The 20,284-nt window shown below is 41.8% G+C and overlaps 1 protein-coding gene across 1 annotated transcript in view; it reads right to left on the bottom strand.

Moving 5' to 3' along the window:
* The window catches only part of LOC124269392, a 40,536-nt gene extending 24,480 nt beyond the window's left edge, over window positions 1-16,056 (bottom strand). Inside the window, exons 1-6 of the mRNA XM_046704407.1 lie at window positions 15,838-16,056; window positions 10,508-10,698; window positions 9,774-9,896; window positions 9,256-9,368; window positions 8,766-8,969; window positions 6,242-6,356 (exon numbers count right to left, since the gene is read on the bottom strand). Of these exons, the coding sequence (XP_046560363.1) occupies window positions 6,242-6,356; window positions 8,766-8,969; window positions 9,256-9,368; window positions 9,774-9,896; window positions 10,508-10,698; window positions 15,838-15,910 (819 nt within the window). The 5' untranslated portion in view covers window positions 15,911-16,056. The remainder of the gene's footprint in view (window positions 1-6,241; window positions 6,357-8,765; window positions 8,970-9,255; window positions 9,369-9,773; window positions 9,897-10,507; window positions 10,699-15,837) is intronic.
* Between the last annotated feature and the right edge of the window lie 4,228 nt (window positions 16,057-20,284).

The following is a 20,284-nucleotide window of genomic DNA, read 5'->3' as shown; positions in this document are numbered from 1 at the left end:
TGTCGGTGTCAAGTAGTAGCATTGTATCAGTGTCAAGTAGTAGCATTGTGTCAGTGTCCAGTAGTAGCACTGTCCAGTAGTAGCACTGTTTTAGTGTCAAGTAGTAGCATTGTGTCAGTGTCAAGTAGTAGCATTGTTTCAATGTCAAGTAGTAGCATTGTGTCAGTGTCAAGTAGTAGCATTGTGTCAGTGTCTAGTAGTAGCATTGTTTCAATGTCAAGTAGTAGCACTGTGTCAGTGTCCAGTAGTAGCATTGTTTCAGTGTCCAGTAGTAGCATTTCGTCAGTGTCAAGTAGTAGCATTGTGTCAGTGTCAAGTAGTAGCATTGTGTCAGTGACCAGTAGAAGCATTGTTTCAGTGTCAAGTAGTAGCACTGTGTCAGTGTCCAGCAGTAGCATTGTGTCAGTGATCAGTAGTAGCATTGTTTCAGTGTCAAGTAGTAGCACTGTGTCAGTGTCCAGTAGTAGCATTGTGTCAGTGTCCAGTAGTAGCATTGTGTCAGTGTCCAGTAGTAGCATTGTTTCAGTGTCCAGTAGTAGCATTGTTTCAGTGTCAAGTAGTAGCACTGTGTCAGTGTCCAGTAGTAGCATTGTTTCAGTGTCAAGTAGTAGCATTGTTTCAGTGTCAGTTGTAGCATTGTGTCGGTGTCAAGTAGTAGCACTGCAGTCAGTGTCCAGTAGTAGCATTGTTTCAATGTCAGTAGTAGCATTGTGTCAGTGTCAAGTAGTGGTAGCACTGTAAGTGTCCAGTAGTAGCACTGTGTCAGTGTCCAGTAGCAGCAATTGTTTCAGTGTCAAGCAGTAGCATTGTTTCAGTGTCAAGTAGTAGCATTTGTTTCAGTGTCAAGTAGTAGCCTTGTGTTTCAGTGTCAAGTAGTAGCACTGTGTCAGTGTCAGTAGTAGCACTGTATCAGTGTCAGTAGTAGCACTGTGTCAGTGTCAAGTAGTAGCATTGTGTCAGTGTCCAGTAGTAGCATTGTGTCAGTGTCCAGTAGTAGCACTGTGTCAGTGTCAAGTAGTAGCATTGTGTCAGTGTCAAGTAGTAGCATTGTTTCAGTGTCCAGTAGTAGCCTTGTTTCAGTGTCAAGTAGTAGCACTGTGTCAGTGACCAGTAGTAGCATTGTTTCAGTGTCAAGTAGTAGCACTGTGTCAGTGTCCAGTAGTAGCACTGTGTCAGTGTCAAGTAATAGCATTGTGTCAGTGACCAGTAGTAGCCTTGTTTCAGTGTCAAGTAGTAGCACTGTGTCAGTGTCCAGTAGTAGCATTGTATCAGTGTCAAGTAGTAGCATTGTGTCAGTGTCCAGTAGTAGCATTGTGTCAGTGTCCAGTAGTAGCATTGTATCAGTGTCAAGTAGTAGCACTGTGTCAGTGTCCAGTAGTAGCACTGTCCAGTAGTAGCACTGTTTTAGTGTCAAGTAGTAGCATTGTGTCAGTGTCAAGTAGTAGCATTGTTTCAATGTCAAGTAGTAGCATTGTGTCAGTGTCAAGTAGTATCATTGTGTCAGTGACCAGTAGTAGCATTGTTTCAGTGTCAAGTAGTAGCATTGTGTCAGTGTCAAGTAGTAGCATTGTGTCAGTGTCAAGTAGTAGCACTGTGTCAGTGTCAAGTAGTAGCATTGTGTCAGTGTCCAGTAGTAGCATTGTTTCAGTGTCAAGTAGTAGCATTGTTTCAGTGTCAAGTAGTAGCACTGTGTCAGTGTCAAGTAGTAGCACTGTGTCAGTGTCCAGTAGTAGCATTGTTTCAGTGTCAAGTAGTAGCATTGTTTCAGTGTCCAGTAGTAGCATTGTTTCAATGTCAAGTAGTATCACTGTGTCAGTGTCCAGTAGTAGCATTGTATCAGTGTCCAGTAGTAGCATTGTTTCAGTGTCAAGTAGTAGCATTGTGTCAGTGTCAAGTAATAGCATTGTGTCAGTGTCCAGTAGTAGCCTTGTTTCAGTGTCAAGTAGTAGCATTGTGTCAGTGTCCAGTAGTAGCCTTGTTTCAGTGTCAAGTAATAGCATTGTTTCAATGTCAAGTAGTAGCATTGTTTCAGTGTCCAGTAGTAGCCTTGTTTCAGTGACCAGTAGTAGCATTGTTTCAGTGTCAAGTAGTAGCAATGTGTCAGTGTCCAGTAGTAGCACTGTGTCAGTGTCCAGTAGTAGCATTGTTTCAGTGTCAAGTAGTAGCATTGTTTCAGTGTCAAGTAGTAGCACTGTGTCAGTGTCAAGTAGTAGCACTGTGTCAGTGTCAAGTAATAGCATTGTTTCAGTGTCCAGTAGTAGCCTTGTTTCAGTGTCAAGTAGTAGCACTGTGTCAGTGTCAAGTAGTAGCATTGTGTCAGTGTCAAGTAGTAGCATTGTATCAGTGTCAAGTAGTAGCACTGTGTCAGTGTCAAGTAGTAGCATTGTGTCAGTGTCCAGTAGTAGCATTGTATCAGTGTCAAGTAGTAGCATTGTGTCAGTGTCAAGTAGTAGCACTGTGTCAGTGTCCAGTAGTAGCATTGTGTCAGTGTCAAGTAGTAACACTGTGTCAGTGTCCAGTAATAGGACTACAGAGCTGTAGGTAGGCTGGGGGGGCAGGGGGGCAGCTGCCACCTAGAATTTTTTACAGATTATTGTTTTTACATCAAAGTATTGATATAACACTCTTTTGAGTGTCATATCGCAACCGGCTCACAAAAATATTGAAAATCAACCATTTATATATGAGTGAAATCATTTATTTTGCCAAGGTAACATATGGGCCTGCTTAAAACCAACAGGAATTCTACAAGAGCTGAAGGCTTTTGAATATACCAGCTAACAAGATAGGTACCTTCTTAGAGAATCCTAAGACTGAAATTTTCATTATATCAAAGGCCCTTATTACCAAGCCTGTGAGTACACGTTTCCTTAACTCCTTAAACACGTTTCCTTAAACTAATCCCCAGCCAGTACAGTGCCGGATAGAACATACCTAAACTTGGAAACATTGGTTAAGCTGTGTGAAAACAAACTTTAGGAACGCAGGATACACATGAAACAAAATGCCATGAAGTGACAAATCCTCTTAAAGTTCAAACATAAAACACATATGTCGTCTATTTAAGAAGGAAACACGGTTTAATAGTTTTCCAACCACTAGATATAAACCACTATATAAGTAACGAACATTCAAACAATGTCATGTCTTCAGAAACACTGTCTTGGGAGCAATGCATGTTTGGGAGCAATTTAATTTGCAAACTAAAAATCTACATATCTTTATAAATGTCAACTGTTTTAAGCCAGAGAAGTAAACTCAAATCTACCTATTATCATTCAATATTTTTGGGGTATTAATTTTATATAATCCTATACTGTAATTATTTAACATGAGACTAGCAACAAACATTCTGGAAATAATAGGACTGTAGACCAATTATAACCCAATCGAAGCGACAGAAATATCTATTACTAGGATGGAATGTTCCTTGTGGTTGTTATTGATGTTATGGTAATGTTTCTATTTCCCAGTTGTAAGTCTGTCTTATCAAATAGAGAGTGACATTATTTTGTAAACTCCAAAACGTGACAAATAACTAAGCAGTAAGTTATGGTGTCGATTTTATATTTAGAAATGAAATGTTCGCTACTTTGGTGATTGTATAATTATGCATCCTCTTTGATTTTCCAGATGGGATAGGAGTCACGTGATATTTGAAAAATAGTATCAGAACTTCAGAAGCTATGTAACGGAGATTACATCCTCTTGCAAATCAACTTGCAAATCAAGTATTAAGTTACCATTAACCACACACAAGCTTTGAATATTTTTCCTTTTCCCACCTGGCATACTTCGTGTTCTAAATGTAACTTAAACTATGTCAAAAAGAGCACAATTCGCTAATTTGGCGGTGGTAACGGACATTTCACTCTTATTTCTACGCATGGAATATTTTCTGTGTATTGAGATATGTTATGCAGAGAGATATTCAAAGCCCCAAATAATGACAAGTACCATTAATGTAAAGATAAACTGTATTCATTCAAAGTGAATGGGTGAGATTATGCTTTGTTCTACACATGCACGTGTCAAGCTGAAAATTCATCACGGACATTTCCTCATGACATTAGACCAAATTCATTTATCTAAAAAGAATGCACTGGCCTAACAATTTGCAGAAAATGAAACTTTTGACCAATATCAATGTCCTAATATCCAGGTATTTGTATACCAAGGTGCGTTAAGTAAACTGCAAAGTAAGGTTTCGCTACCGGCGACAGTAACAAACATTTCAAACTGACCTATTACCTTAGCTGTAACAAATATACCGTGGGGGTTATTGGACTGTTTGTGTATGATGTATGTTGGGCAGGTTGGTACCATTATTCAACCACACTGAAAATAACATTTGCTAATTAGTTTTGGAGAAGCATGGCAGTGACAGCATTTGCACCCCATTATTGAGAATGAGTGATATACCCTCACCACAGCCCTGAAATCCACACCTCAATTAAAGACCCAAAGATTGCAAGCAGCCAATCTGACAGATGATCGGTACCAGAATGATGCACCTAATTACATATGATTACAACAACCATTAATAAATAAAATAAGGAATCCAGGACAATGATATAGACAACCGGGAACCTTATGAACTGAAGGCATATTGTGCAATACCTAATGATAATTAACGACAAAAGACTCAATTAGAAGAAGGAGTCAATCCACATGACACCAGGATATACTCAGACAGGATAGACAAAATAGAGAATAACATACAAAACAATGAATACACAATGAAACATTGATTGGTGTAAAAATATATAAATAGTATTATATAAACTAGTGACTCTATTTTTGGAACTATGAACCCAATGAACATATGCTATATAATGAGCCATTCCTTCATCTCCATGACCATGATCTGACAGTGTTCATGACCATACCAGTCGACAGTGTGGCTTGTGAAAGGTCTTTCGATCTCCTGTCTTCGAGGCACAAGGTGTGGACAATGAGCACAGAACATCTAACTGGTCTGGCTGTGCTGCACACACACAGAAGTACACATTTGATACCAAGTCCATGCACTATCTACTCTAGGAAGACAGACTAGTGAGGTGAGGTGAGGTGAGGTGAAATTCGGTTTAACTTTGTGCTTGAGAATATTTTGCTCATATGACGATGTGCATGTGTGTGTATGTGTAGGTGCGGCTGCTTGTACTAGCCCAGACTGAAGCTGGTTTTATAGTGATAGCCCACTGAGATACCATGCCGCAGTGAAACATAAATACCCCACCCAGACACATTATACTGACTCGAGCCGACCAGTCCTTGTTGTACCCATTAATGCCGAACGCCATGCAGGGACCAACAAGTACCATATTTAAACGTCTTTTGGTATGACGCTCGAACCCGCAACCTTCCGCTCTTTTGGTATGACGATCGAACCCGCAACCTTCCGGTCTCTCCGGGTGTACGCTCTAACCACTACACCACGGAGGTGGTCTAAAGACAGACTGGAGGAAATTCAAATACAGCTAAAAGTGTATAGTGAAGTCAAAATCATATTTGATATTCCCTTGTGGAACTGTAAATGTACATGTTAATTTCAGGGATGATTATAAATACAGCAATCTTTCTGACTGACTTATCTTGTTAAGGTGCAATGAGCAAACTGAGTGAGTGAGTAATATTGAACAAACCTGAAGATATCATGTATATGATGTAAATGTCACGTGCAATTTCTGGACTCTCCACTGAATTAAATAATACAAATATTTTAGATTGATTCTTAAACTGAACAACCCATTTCTGGTGTCCCCAACCGTGATACTGCTGGAATATTGCCAAAAGCAGCGTAAAACCAAACTCACTCACTCACTCACTTAAACTGAACAAAACAGTTGTTTTGCATATATACAGATACAATGGATGTCGAAACATTTTTTAAAGTTTAGTTCAGAACATTATGTACAGATGCTACAATTTTGAACAAAGAAACTTTATTAAAAAACATGAAAAAAATGGTCAAACATAGCAGGGAAAAACTTTGATACAAAATTGGAAATTGCATAAATGGAGCCATTTTACCTTCAGAATTGCATCTGAGAGCATCTAATTTTAAGAAATTCCCAGGACCCCCAGATGCTTGGATGCTTCGCGGCCTTGAACATGGATAGTGCCCCCCCTAAAAAGAAAAGTTAACTATGGCCCTGGACTGTGTCAGTGTCCAATACTAGTGTAGTGTTAGTGTTCAAAAGTATCTAGCACTAGCATTGTGTCAGTTTCAAGTACATACTCTAGTTCCATTCTTCGTGTAGAAAAAGCTGCAGGCCCCTTCCCTCGGAACATATTCAGAATCCCATTCTCCCTCAATTCCAAAACCGAAGACATCATCTGGCTTAATCTCAACTCTGGAACAAAAAAACAACAAAACCACATTAACAGTCCTCCCTGCCTACCTGTCTACATTCCACCTACACCCTTGTTTCCAGCTCCACAATCGCCCCACCTACGCAAATCTCTTCATCCAGCAAATTTCCCACCTATACTCATGTCCCACCAACACCCAGGTCAAACCAACCAACATCCATGTCCCACCACACCCATGTCCTACCTACACCCATGTCCATGTCCACCACCATGTCCACCCCATGTCCACCATGTCCATGTCCATTCCATGTCCCACCCCTCCATGTCCCCCATGTCCCACCTACACCCATGTCCCACCTGCACCATCCCACCTACATCCATGTCCCACCCCCATGTCCATGTCCCACTCTACACCCATGTCCATGCCTACATACACCATGTCCATGTCCACCCACTCCATAACACCATGTCCACCTACACACCCATGTCCACCTACATCCATGTCCCACCTACCAATTTCCATGTCCCACCTACTCCATGTCCCACCATGTCCCACTCCATGTCCATGTCCCACCCTACATGTCCACCCACCTTCACCACCTATGTCCACCCTTACACCCATGTCTACACTCTGTCCACCCCACCTACACCCATGTCCCACCTACACCCATGTCCCACCATACACCCCATGTCCCACCACCCATGTCCATGTCCTACCTCCTACATGTCCATGTCCCACCTACACCCATGTCCCACCTATGTCCACTACACCCATGTCCCACCTACACCCATGTCCCACTGTCCATGTCCCTGCCTACACCCATGTCCTGTCTACACCCATGTCCATTACACCATGTCCCTACATGTCCACACCATGTGTACACCTATGTCCCCACCTATGTCCACCTGTCCCCACTTTTACACCCATGTCCCACCTACACCCATGTTCCTCCCACCCACACCCATGTCCCCACTCTTACACCCATGTCCCACTCCACACCCATGTCCCATCCATTTTCCACCCCTATGTCCCACTCTTACATGTCACATCCATGTCCCACCTACACCCATGTCCCACCACACCCATGTCCCACCTACACCATGTCCCACCTACACCTGCCTATCCATGTCCCACTCTACACCCATGTCCCACCTACACCCATGTCCCACTCCACACCACCATGTCCCACACATAATGTACATGTCCATGTCCCACTCCTACACCCATGTCCCACTTACACCCATGTCCCACCTCCTTCCATGTCCCACCTATACACCCATGTTCCACCTACACCCATGTCCCACTCCATGTCCCACCCACCCATGTCCTATAACATCCATGTCCCACCTACACCCATGTCCCACCTACACCTATGTCCACCTACACCCAACACCCATGTCCCCCACCTACACCCATGTCTCCACTCCACACCCATGTCCCACTCTACACCCATGTCCCACCTACACCCATGTCCCACAAACACCCATGTCCTGCCTACACCCATGTCCCACCTACACCCATGTCCCACCTCTTACACCAATGTCCCACCAACACCCATGTCCCACCTACACCTATGTCCCACACATCCATGTCCTGCCTACATCCATGTCCCACTCTACACCCATGTCCTGCCTACATCCATGTCCCACCTACACCCATGTCCCACTCTACACCTATGTCCCACCAACACCCATGTCAAACCAACCAACATCCATGTCCCACCTACACCCATGTCCCACCAACACCCATGTCCTAATTTACACCCATGTCCCACTTACACCCATGTCCCAATTTATACCCATGTCCCACCTACACCCAAGTCCCCTGCACCCCCTAGTCCCCCCACCCCCCATGTCCCACCTACAACCATGTCCCACTCTACACCAATGTCCCACCAACACCCATGTCCCACCAACCACACCCATGTCCCACCTACACCCATGTCCCACCTACACCCATGTCCCCGCCTACACCCATGTCCCACCTACACCCATGTCCCACCTACATCCATGTCCCACCTACACCCATGTCCCACCTACACCCATGTCCCACCAACACCCATGTCCCACCTACACCCATGTCCCACCAACACCCATGTCCCACCTACACCCATGTCCCACCTACACCTATGTCCCACCTACACCAATGTCTCAACTACACCCATGTCCCAACTACACCCATGTCCCACCTACACCCATGTCCCACCTACACCCATGTCCCCACCCATCCATGTCCCACCTAAACCCATGTGTCCCACCTACACCCATGTCTCACCTACACCCAATGTCTCCCACCCATCCATGTCCCACCTACACCCATGTCTCCCACCTACACCCATGTCCCACCTACACCTATGTCCCACCTACACCAATGTGTCAACTACACCCATATCCCAACTACACCCATGTCCCACCTACACCCATGTCTCCCTACCAACCTTGAAACTTACCCTTCCACTGCTCCCCCTTTCTGTTCGTTCACATCCATGGGGAATCTGGCAGAGAAGAGGACATCAAACATGCATCCGAGAACCATGCCGAGCTCCTTCGTACCGTCATGAGCCAGGACTTCCACTTCAAAGTAGGTGTTGCTGCGACTCAGAGGCTGCCTTGACACGAAGACACCAACAACTTTCTCAGACAGGGAGATGTTTCTGGAATTAAACCATCCCCTCAACAGCTTGTGGATTTTCTGCAGGAACAAAGTTACTTGTGTTTGTAACAATAGCAAAATATTTTTTTCCACTTGACTTTGCAAGTATTTGTTCTTCTAAATGTTTTCATTGGGCTTCTCTGAATTTTGTCTCAGCATAGAAATGTAGAATTTCAATACATCATATTAAGTACAACCCTAGTTCAAAGACATCAACTATGCTTGCATGAAAGTGACTGATGTGTTGTAGGACGACAATGAAGCGTGCAGGCTGCTGTCGCACTTACTTCATCTTCCCATCCGGGGTGAAGTCAATTTTCTGTAGGACATGGATGTCCATGAAGTGGTCCGTGGTGATGGCCTGTAGCTGGTCCTGCCTCAAGACGGGGTTGATGTATTCCTGGTGACATATCATATGGTATAGGACTTTTGGTATGAAAGTTACATACATAGTTATGTCAACACATCATTTAAGCTTTGGAAAATGAGTCTCACCTTGCCCAGCACTCTGTAGCACCATGAATCTCACCTTGCCCAGCACTCTGGTGATGGTGGTGGTGATGTGAGCCTGTGCTTCACTGAAATCACAGAGACTCACCTTGCCCAGCTCTCTGGTGATGGTGGTGGACATGTGAGTCCGTGCTTCACTGAAATCACAGAGACTCACCTTGCCCAGCACTCTGGTGATGGTGGTGGAAATGTGAGTCCGTGCTTCACTGAAATCACAGAGACTCACCTTGCCCAGCACTCTGGTGATGGTGGTGGACATGTGAGTCTGTGCTTCACTGAAATCACAGAGACTCACCTTGCCCAGCACTCTGGTGATGGTGGTGGCGATGTGAGCCCGTGCTTCACTCAAATCACAGGCAGCTGCAACTGGGATCAGTACCTGGGCTGGGTTGCTAGGCAACAGGATGTCAAACAGCGGCTGATATAAGAAAACATCTGGTTATTTCATGATACTGTGTACCAAAATCGTGCCACATTACAAATTACAGCATATCACATTGGAATGTTCCATCTCAGACACACACCAATCCCTCTTCCATTGGAATGTTCCATCTCAGACACACACCAATCCCACTTACATTGGAATGTTCCATCTCAGACACACACCAATTCCTCTTTCATTGGAATGTCCCATCTCTGACACACACCAATTCCTCTTTCATTGGAATGTTCCATCTCAGACACACACCAATCCCACTTACATTGGAATGTTCCATCTCAGACACACACCAATCCCACTTACATTAGAATGTTCCATCTCAGACACACACCAATCCCACTTACATTGGAATGTTCCATCTCAGACACACACCAATCCCACTTACATTGGAATGTTCCATCTCAGACACACACCAATCCCACTTACATTAGAATGTTCCATCTCAGACACACACCAATCCCACTTACACTGAAATGTTCCATCTCAGACACACACCAATCCCACTTACATTGGAATGTTCCATCTCAGACACACACCAATCCCACTTCCATTGGAATGTTCCATCTCAGACACACACCAATCCCACTTACATTGGAATGTTCCATCTCTGTGAGTCCCAGACACCTATTCTTGATTCTCCAGTCTGTCATGTGACACAGCAGGGCGCCATTACGACTATTTCGGGTTTTCTTGGCAAGATACTCCGACAGACATATGTCCACTCCTGTGTGTGGGACTATCACGCTTTGACCATACTGAAGCTTTGTACGCTCTTTACTGTCTGGGAAGGAACCACAACATAACACAACCAATAACAGTATGACAGGATGTAATGTATAACACAAGTATATTACCAGACACTTTCCATAACCATATGATGTAATGTATAACACAAGCATTTTACCAGGCACTTCCTATAACCATATGATGTATTGTATAACACAAGCATGTTACCAGACACTTCCTATAACCATTTGATGTATTGTATAACACAAGCATGTTACCAGACACTTCCTATAACCATATGTTGTAATGTAGAACACAAGTATATTACCAGACACTTCTTAGAACCATATGATGTAATGCATAACACAAGCATGTTACCAGACACTTCCTATAACCATATGATGTAATGTATAACACAAGCATGTTACCAGACACTACCTATAAACATATGATGTAATGTATAACACAAGCATGTTACTAGACACTTCCTATAACCATATGACGAAATGTATAACACAAGCATGTTACCAGACACTTCCTATAGATATATGACGAAATGCATAACACAAGCATGTTACCAGACACTTCCTATAACCATATGACATAATGTATAACACAAGCATGTTACCAGACACTTCCTATAACCATATGACAAAATGTATAACACAAGCATGTTACCAGACACTTCCTATAACCATATGATGAAATGTATAACACAAGCATGTTACCAGACACTTCCCATAACCATATGATGAAATGTATAACACAAGCATGTTACCAGACACTTCCCATAACCATATGATGAAATGTATAACACAAGCATGTTACCAGACACTTCCTATAACCATATGATGTATTGTATAACACAAGCATGTTACCAGACACTTCCTATAACCATATGATGTATTGTATAACACAAGCATGTTACCAGACACTTCCCATAACCATATGATGAAATGTATAACACAAGCATGTTACCAGACACTTCCTATAACCATATGATGTATTGTATAACACAAGCATGTTACCAGACACTTCCCATAACCATATGAGGAAATGTATAACACAAGCATGTTACCAGACACTTCCTATAACCATATGATGTAATGTATAACACAAGCATGTTACCAGACACTTCCTATAACCATATGATGAAATGTATAACACAAGCATGTTACCAGACACTTCCTATAACCATATGATGTAATGTATAACACAAGCATGTTACCAGACACTTCCCATAACCATATGATGAAATGTATAACACAAGCATGTTACCAGACACTTCCTATAACCATATGATGTAATGCATAACACAAGCATGTTACCAGACACTTCCTATAACCATATGATGTAATGTATAACACAAGCATGTTACCAGACACTTCCTATAACCATATGATGTATAACACAAGCATGTTACCAGACACTTCCTATAAACATGTGATGTAATGTATAACACAAGCATGTTACCAGACACTTCCTATAACCATATGATGTAATGTATAACACAAGCATGTTACCAGACACTTCCTATAACCATATGACGTAATGTATAACACAAGCATGTTACCAGACACTTCCTATAACCATATGATGTAATGTATAACACAAGCATGTTACCAGACACTTCCTATAACCATATGATGAAATGTATAACACAAGCATGTTACCAGACACTTCCTATAACCATATGATGTATTGTATAACACAAGCATGTTACCAGACACTTCCTATAAACATGTGATGAAATGTATAACACAAGCATGTTACCAGACACTTCCTATAACCATATGATGTAATGTATAACACAAGCATGTTACCAGACACTTCCTATAACCATATGATGAAATGTATAACACAAGCATGTTACCAGACACTTCCTATAAACATGTGATGAAATGTATAACACAAGCATGTTACCAGACACTTCCTATAACCATATGATGTAATGCATAACACAAGCATGTTACCAGACACTTCCTATAACCATATGACATAATGTATAACACAAGCATGTTACCAGACACTTCCTATAACCATATGATGTATTGTATAACACAAGCATGTTACCAGACACTTCCTATAAACATGTGATGAAATGTATAACACAAGCATGTTACCAGACACTTCCTATAACCATATGATGTAATGTATAACACAAGCATGTTACCAGACACTTCCTATAACCATATGATGAAATGTATAACACAAGCATGTTACCAGACACTTCCTATAACCATATGATGTAATGTATAACACAAGCATGTTACCAGACACTTCCCATAACCATATGATGAAATGTATAACACAAGCATGTTACCAGACACTTCCTATAACCATATGATGTAATGCATAACACAAGCATGTTACCAGACACTTCCTATAACCATATGATGTAATGTATAACACAAGCATGTTACCAGACACTTCCTATAACCATATGATGTATAACACAAGCATGTTACCAGACACTTCCTATAAACATGTGATGTAATGTATAACACAAGCATGTTACCAGACACTTCCTATAACCATATGATGTAATGTATAACACAAGCATGTTACCAGACACTTCCTATAACCATATGACGTAATGTATAACACAAGCATGTTACCAGACACTTCCTATAACCATATGATGTAATGTATAACACAAGCATGTTACCAGACACTTCCTATAACCATAAGATGAAATGTATAACACAAGCATGTTACCAGACACTTCCTATAACCATATGATGTATTGTATAACACAAGCATGTTACCAGACACTTCCTATAAACATGTGATGAAATGTATAACACAAGCATGTTACCAGACACTTCCTATAACCATATGACATGTGTAACACAAGCATGTTACCAGACACTTCCTATAACCATATGATGTATTGTATAACACAAGCATGTTACCAGACACTTCCTATAAACATGTGATGAAATGTATAACACAAGCATGTTACCAGACACTTCCTATAACCATATGATGTAATGCATAACACAAGCATGTTACCAGACACTTCCTATAACCATATGACATAATGTATAACACAAGCATGTTACCAGACACTTCCTATAACCATATGATGTATTGTATAACACAAGCATGTTACCAGACACTTCCTATAAACATGTGATGAAATGTATAACACAAGCATGTTACCAGACACTTCCTATAACCATATGATGTAATGCATAACACAAGCATGTTACCAGACACTTCCTATAAACATATGACATAATGTATAACACTAGCATGTTACCAGACACTTCCTATAACGATATGATGAAATGTATAACACAAGCATGTTACCAGACACTACCTATAAACATATGATGAAATGTATAACACAAGCATGTTACCAGACACTTCCTATACCCATATGATGTAACTTTCTGGAAGGTTCTGTACTGGCTGGTCTATTCAAAGTTGACTTAAGCAGAAGATTCTTGACTGAAAAAGCATCTAATAACACACCACTGCTTACATTAGATCTAATAATAGTAACTTCCAAACCACTGCTTACATTAGATCTAATAATAGTAACTTCCACACCACTGCTTAAATTAAATCTAATAATAGTAACTTCCAAACCACTGCTTACATTAGATCTTAAGAAATAGTAATTTCCACACCGCTGCTTACATTAGATATTATAATATTAACTTCCAAACAACTGCTTACATTAACTTCTAACCACAGGGGCGTGTCATGCTTAGAAACAGCGTTAGAAAGACATATAGGTATAAAGACCCTACCTTAGTACAATATAAAAGGAAAGGGACGTAACGACGGAACCACCCCCTCCTCAATCAAAGTTTGATTTCACCACATAAACTATTTTTAAGGCCCCGTCGAGGCCTACGGATCAAAAGCGAGATGATTTCCCTATAAAATGAGTTTTAAATGGTCACAATCGGATCATTATTTCAAAAGTTATACGTCACGAGTCACCGAAAACAGCTACCTCCACAATTCCAAGCCAAAATCATGGATCACCCAAGACAGCTAAAACTCACCCGTTAAATTTGTTTATTAATTCCAGTCACGTTGACAGCACCTATGTAGGGGAAGATTCGACCGGCAGCGGGCATTCCACGGGTCCAAAAACTTATTGCAACATCTACAAATCATTTCCTCAACAATAAGCAGGCAAAACAAAACAAAACCATCGGCAATCATACTCATTTGTCGGCCATAGATCCTTGACACTTAAGTGACATGAGCAGTAAATTGGTAAGAATAATTTTAGAGGTTCTTAACAATTTACTGTTCCGTACATTATCCAAAATAGAAGGAATATTGCAAAGTTCATATTTCGCGCCCATTAGCAAACGGTCAAAATCACACTCCGCCACAGCGGTGACTAACATAACATGCGGCATGGAACTTTGGGTAGGAGAGTGGGTCAAAATCTTACAGTAGATTATATTTTCCACCAATCGGATGGCCCAATTCAGTTTCTGCGGGTTTGCTCAGATCACTTGAATGCTAAGGCCATCTATGGCCGACAAGTGAGTGGGATTGCCGATGGTTTTGAAGAAACTGCCCGTTGCAGTAAGTTTTTAGACCCGTGGAATGCTGCTGCCGATCGAATCTAGCCCTACATAGGTGCTGTCAACGTGACTGGAATTAATCAACGAATTAAACAGGTGAGTTTTTGCTGTCTTCGGCGATCCATGATTTTGGCTTGGATTTGTGGAGGTAGCTGTTTTTTGGTGAGTCATGGCATATAACTTTTGAAATAATGATCCGATTGTGACCATTTATAGCTCATTTTGTAGGGAAATCATCTCGCTTTTGATCCGTAGGCCTCGACGGGGCCTTAAAAATAGTTTATGTGGTGAAATCTAACTTTGATTGAGGAGGGGGTGGTTCCGTCGTTACATCCCTTTCCTATTATTTTGTACTAAGGTAGGGTCTTTATACCTATATGTCTTTCTAACGCTGTTTCTAAGCATGACACGCCTCTGTGCTTCTTACGTTAGATCCAGATATCTGTTACATGTCAAAACATATTCATCATCCAATATATTTCATTTTCAGCACTTAATGATCAAGGGTCTTCTCCTACAGGGTCATCATTTTGAATGAAGATCTATGCCTACATCTCATTGAGCAATGTTTTATCAGAAATTCTGTTTAGACATGTCACAGTGAAAGGAAATGAACATAATCTTATATCCATTACTGTTTGGGTCCGTGACAAGAGGGCATCCCCGCATGCCAGCTCCATGATTGATGTGTGCCACGGATGTAGCCATGGCTGATATGGTGAGGTTGGGCTTCGTGTTGACGAGAACAGCACATCCAGCATCAGTCAGTCTGCTGCAACCATCTAGGCGAACCTACACAGAGATGGGAATACGACACATCAGCTTAACACAGAAGGTATTCGTGCTGTAAGCCATCCAGGTGAACCTACACAGAGATGGGAATACGACGCATCAGCTTAACACAGAAGGTATTCAGGCTGTAAGCCATCCAGGTGAACCTACACAGAGATGGGAATACGACGCATCAGCTTAACACAGAAGGTATTCAGGCTGTAAGCCATCCAGGTGAACCTACACAGAGATGGGAATACGACACATCAGCTTAGTACAGAAGGTATTCGTGCTGTAAGCCATCCAGGTGAACCTACACAGAAATGGGACTACGACACATCAGCTTAACACACAAGCTATTCACACACAGTAGCTACACACAGAAGCTATTCACACACAGAAGCTATTCACACAGAGTAGTTACACACAGAAGTTATTCACACACAGTTGCTACACACACAAGGTATTCACACACAGTAGCTACCCACAAAGCTATTCAGACAGCTACACACAGAAGCTATTCACACAGTTGCTACACACTGAAACTATTCACACACAGTAGCTACACACAGAAGCTATTCACACACAGTAGCTACACACAGAAGCTATTCACACACAGTAGCTACACACTGAAACTATTCACACACAGTAGCTACACACAGAAGCTATTCACAACCAGTTGCTACACACAGAAGGTATTCACAGTTGCTACACACAGAAGGTATTCACACAGTAGCTACACACAGAAGCTATTCACACACAGTAGCTACACACAGAAGCTATTCACAGTTGCTACACATAGAAGCTATTCACACAGAGTAGTTACACACAGAAGGTATTCACACACAGTAGCTACACACAGAAGCTATTCATACACAGTAGCTACACATAGAGGCTATTCACATACAGTTGTTACACACAAAAGCTATTGACACATAGTAGCTACACACAGAAGCTATTCACACACAGTTGTTACACACAGAAGCTATTCACACACAGTTGTTACACACAGAAGGTATTCACAAATAGTAACTACACACAGAAGGTATTCACACATATTAGCTAAACAGAAGATATTCACACAGTAGCTACACACAGAAGGTATTCACACAGAAGTTACACACAGAAGTTATTCACACAGTAGCTACAAACAGAAGCTATTCACACATAGCAGCTACACACAAGTATTCACACAGTAGCTGCACACAGAAGATATTCACACATAGTAGCTACACACAGAAGGTATTCACACAGTAGTTACACACAGAAGGTATTCACACAGTAGTTACACACAGAAGGTATTCACACGTAGTAGCTACACACAGAAGGTATTCACACAGTAGTTACACACAGAAGGTATTCACAAATAGTAGCTACACACAGAAGGTATTCACAAATAGTAGCTACACACAGAAGGTATTCACACATAGTAGCTACACACAGAAGATATTCACACATAGTAGCTACACACAGAAGGTATTCACACAGTAGTTACACACAGAAGGTATTCACAGTAGTTACACACAGAAGGTATTCACACGTAGTAGCTACACACAGAAGGTATTCACACACAGTAGTTACACACAGGAGGTATTCACAAATAGTAGCTACACACAGAAGGTATTCACAAATAGTAGATACACACAGAAGATATTCACAGTAGCTACACACAGAAGGTATTCACACCGTAGTTACACACAGATGCTATTCACACACAGTAGTTACACACAGAAGGTATTCACACGTAGTAGCTACACACAGAAGGTATTCACACAGTTGTTACACACAGAAGATATTCACACAGTAGCTACACACAGAAGGTATTCACACATAGTAGCTACACACAGAAGGTATTTATATAGAGAGGGTACACACAGAAGGTGTTACCAAATAGTAGCTACACACAGAAGATATTCACACAGTAGTTACACACAGAAGGTATTCACACGTAGTAGCTACACACAGAAGGTTTTCACACAGTAGTTACACACAGAAGATATTCACACACAGTAGCTACACACAGAAGATATTCACACATAGTAGCTACACACAGAAGGTATTTATATAGAGAGGGTACACACAGAAGGTATTACCAAATAGTAGCTACACACAAGATATTCACACAGTAGTTACACACAGAAGGTATTCACACATAGTAGCTACACACAGAAGGTATTTATATAGAGAGGGTACACACAGAAGGTATTACCAAATAGTAGCTGCACATAGACAAGATTTACATTCTTTCATGCTATTTTGTTTGTATATATTCCTGTGATAAATACAAATTGGAAATTTTAACTATAAATTGTATATTTATATACTTATCCTATCTCACGACTTGCACCTCTCTCTCTTCAATCGACCATGAGTGGAAACGAATTAAAACTTTATAATAATAATAATAATAAATGCATATTTATAATGCGCCCCTTCCACACCCTAGGCATGCTCAAAGCGCTACAGAATAATTACACTGGAGTATTTACAGATGAAGTTATACATAACATACTGAGAAAAGGTGGGTTTTAAGTCTGGACTTAAAAATGTCAATTGTGGCAGAGCTTTTAAGGGCACATGGGAGAGAGTTCCAAAGCACAGCCGCGGAGTAAGAGAATGATCGGTGTCCGAAGGATTTCAGTTTGTAGGATGGGATGACCAGTCGGTTTTGTGTGTTTGAGCGCAAGTTGCGTGCGGGGACATACGGATGTAGGAGTTCAGACAAGTAGGAGGGAGCCAAACCATGGAGGCACTTGTATGTCAGACAGAGGATCTTAAAGTCGATTCTGGCCCTAACTGGTAGCCAATGCAGTTCTTTCAACACTGGTGTTATATGGGAACATTTAGAAGTCTTGCTGATGATGTGGGCGGAAGTATTTTGGATCTTCTGACTGACTGACTGACTGACTGAGTTTTGGTTTTACGCTGCTTTTAGCAATATTCCAGCAACATCACGGCGGGGGACACCAGAAATGGGCTTAACACATTGTACCCATGTGGGGATTCGAACCCGGGTCTTCGGCGTGACGAGCCAACACTTTAACCATTAGGCTACCCAACCGCCCCTTTGGATCTTCTGAAGCTTATCAAGGAGTTTAGAACTGAGGCCTGAAAGGATGCTGTTACAGTAATCAAGCCTAGATGTAACAAGAGCTCGAACAAGGGCTTGAGTTGCAGCAGTTGTCAGGTATTGCCGAATGTTACCAATGGATCTTAGGTGAAAGTAGCAGGTCCTGCTCAGACGGTTAACATGAGCATCCAGAGTCAAGGAAGAGTCAATGTGGACACCCAAGTCCTTAACCACATCAGAGAATCTGACGTCAGAGTCTGCGACTGTAAGGGTGTTGGTTTTGACCTTGCTGAGTTGTTGCTTTGTACCAATGAGAACTGCTTCTGTTTTTGTGTCATTAAGTTTGAGCATGTTTCCTGTCATCCAGCACTTGATGTCCTGCGTACATTCAGCGATGCACTGAAGAGACGTAGATAGATCTGACAGATGAAATGCTTTCAGGAGCTGGGTGTCATCAGCGTAGGCATGATGAGAAACTGTGTGGTCTGTAGTAATCCTTCCGACATATCCGGTATACAACACAAACAGGACTGGACCAAGGACTGATCCCTGTGGCACCCCACATGTGATTACTTTGTTCCAGGCCTACCTTGTCCCTGTCCCCGTGCTGTGCATGCCTTCCTGCCTCAGTCATGCTCACTAGTCCATGACAGCACGAGGCATGGCAGTCGTCACCCACGTGATCACCTCACATACTCATTCTCGATCTTTGAGCCATAAAAGGACAAAACCGAAACGGTGGTAATCTATGTAGTGGGGAGGTAGGGAGGGACTTTATCGCGTGAGATAGGATAAGTATATAAATATACAATTTATAGTTAAAATTTCCAAATTTTTAAACTTATCCTATCTCACGACTTGCACTTATCCCACGGTAGGAAGGTGGGTCATAGATTACCCGAAGTTCAAGCGATAACAGCTAAGCGTTATGCCCAAACAACCGTAGGAAGCAACTACAAGGTAGGCCAATAACTACCAAGTTACTACGCAAGGGTTAGTCGCGAACCCATTGACTTACTAAGCACAAGTGCTCCCAGGGACCGAGATTCCCGAGCAATGTGGTGTTCAGTCACTACCTTCACAAAGTGAAAGGACATAGCTTAGCGAGTGTAATCAGTCGCATCGCTACGATTTTCCAAGTTACCCCCGTAATAAAAGTCGAACGACTAGTATCGGGCCAGCCCCTGCTTCGAAACAACCCCCACAGAACCGTCACGAGGAGGGTGAAAGGGTAATTGAAT

This window comes from Haliotis rubra, unplaced genomic scaffold (genome assembly GCF_003918875.1).
Source record: "Haliotis rubra isolate DU_JTF1 unplaced genomic scaffold, ASM391887v1 Scf1013, whole genome shotgun sequence".
Lineage (NCBI taxonomy): Eukaryota > Metazoa > Mollusca > Gastropoda > Lepetellida > Haliotidae > Haliotis > Haliotis rubra.
This window is presented reverse-complemented; position numbering and strand designations above follow the sequence as displayed.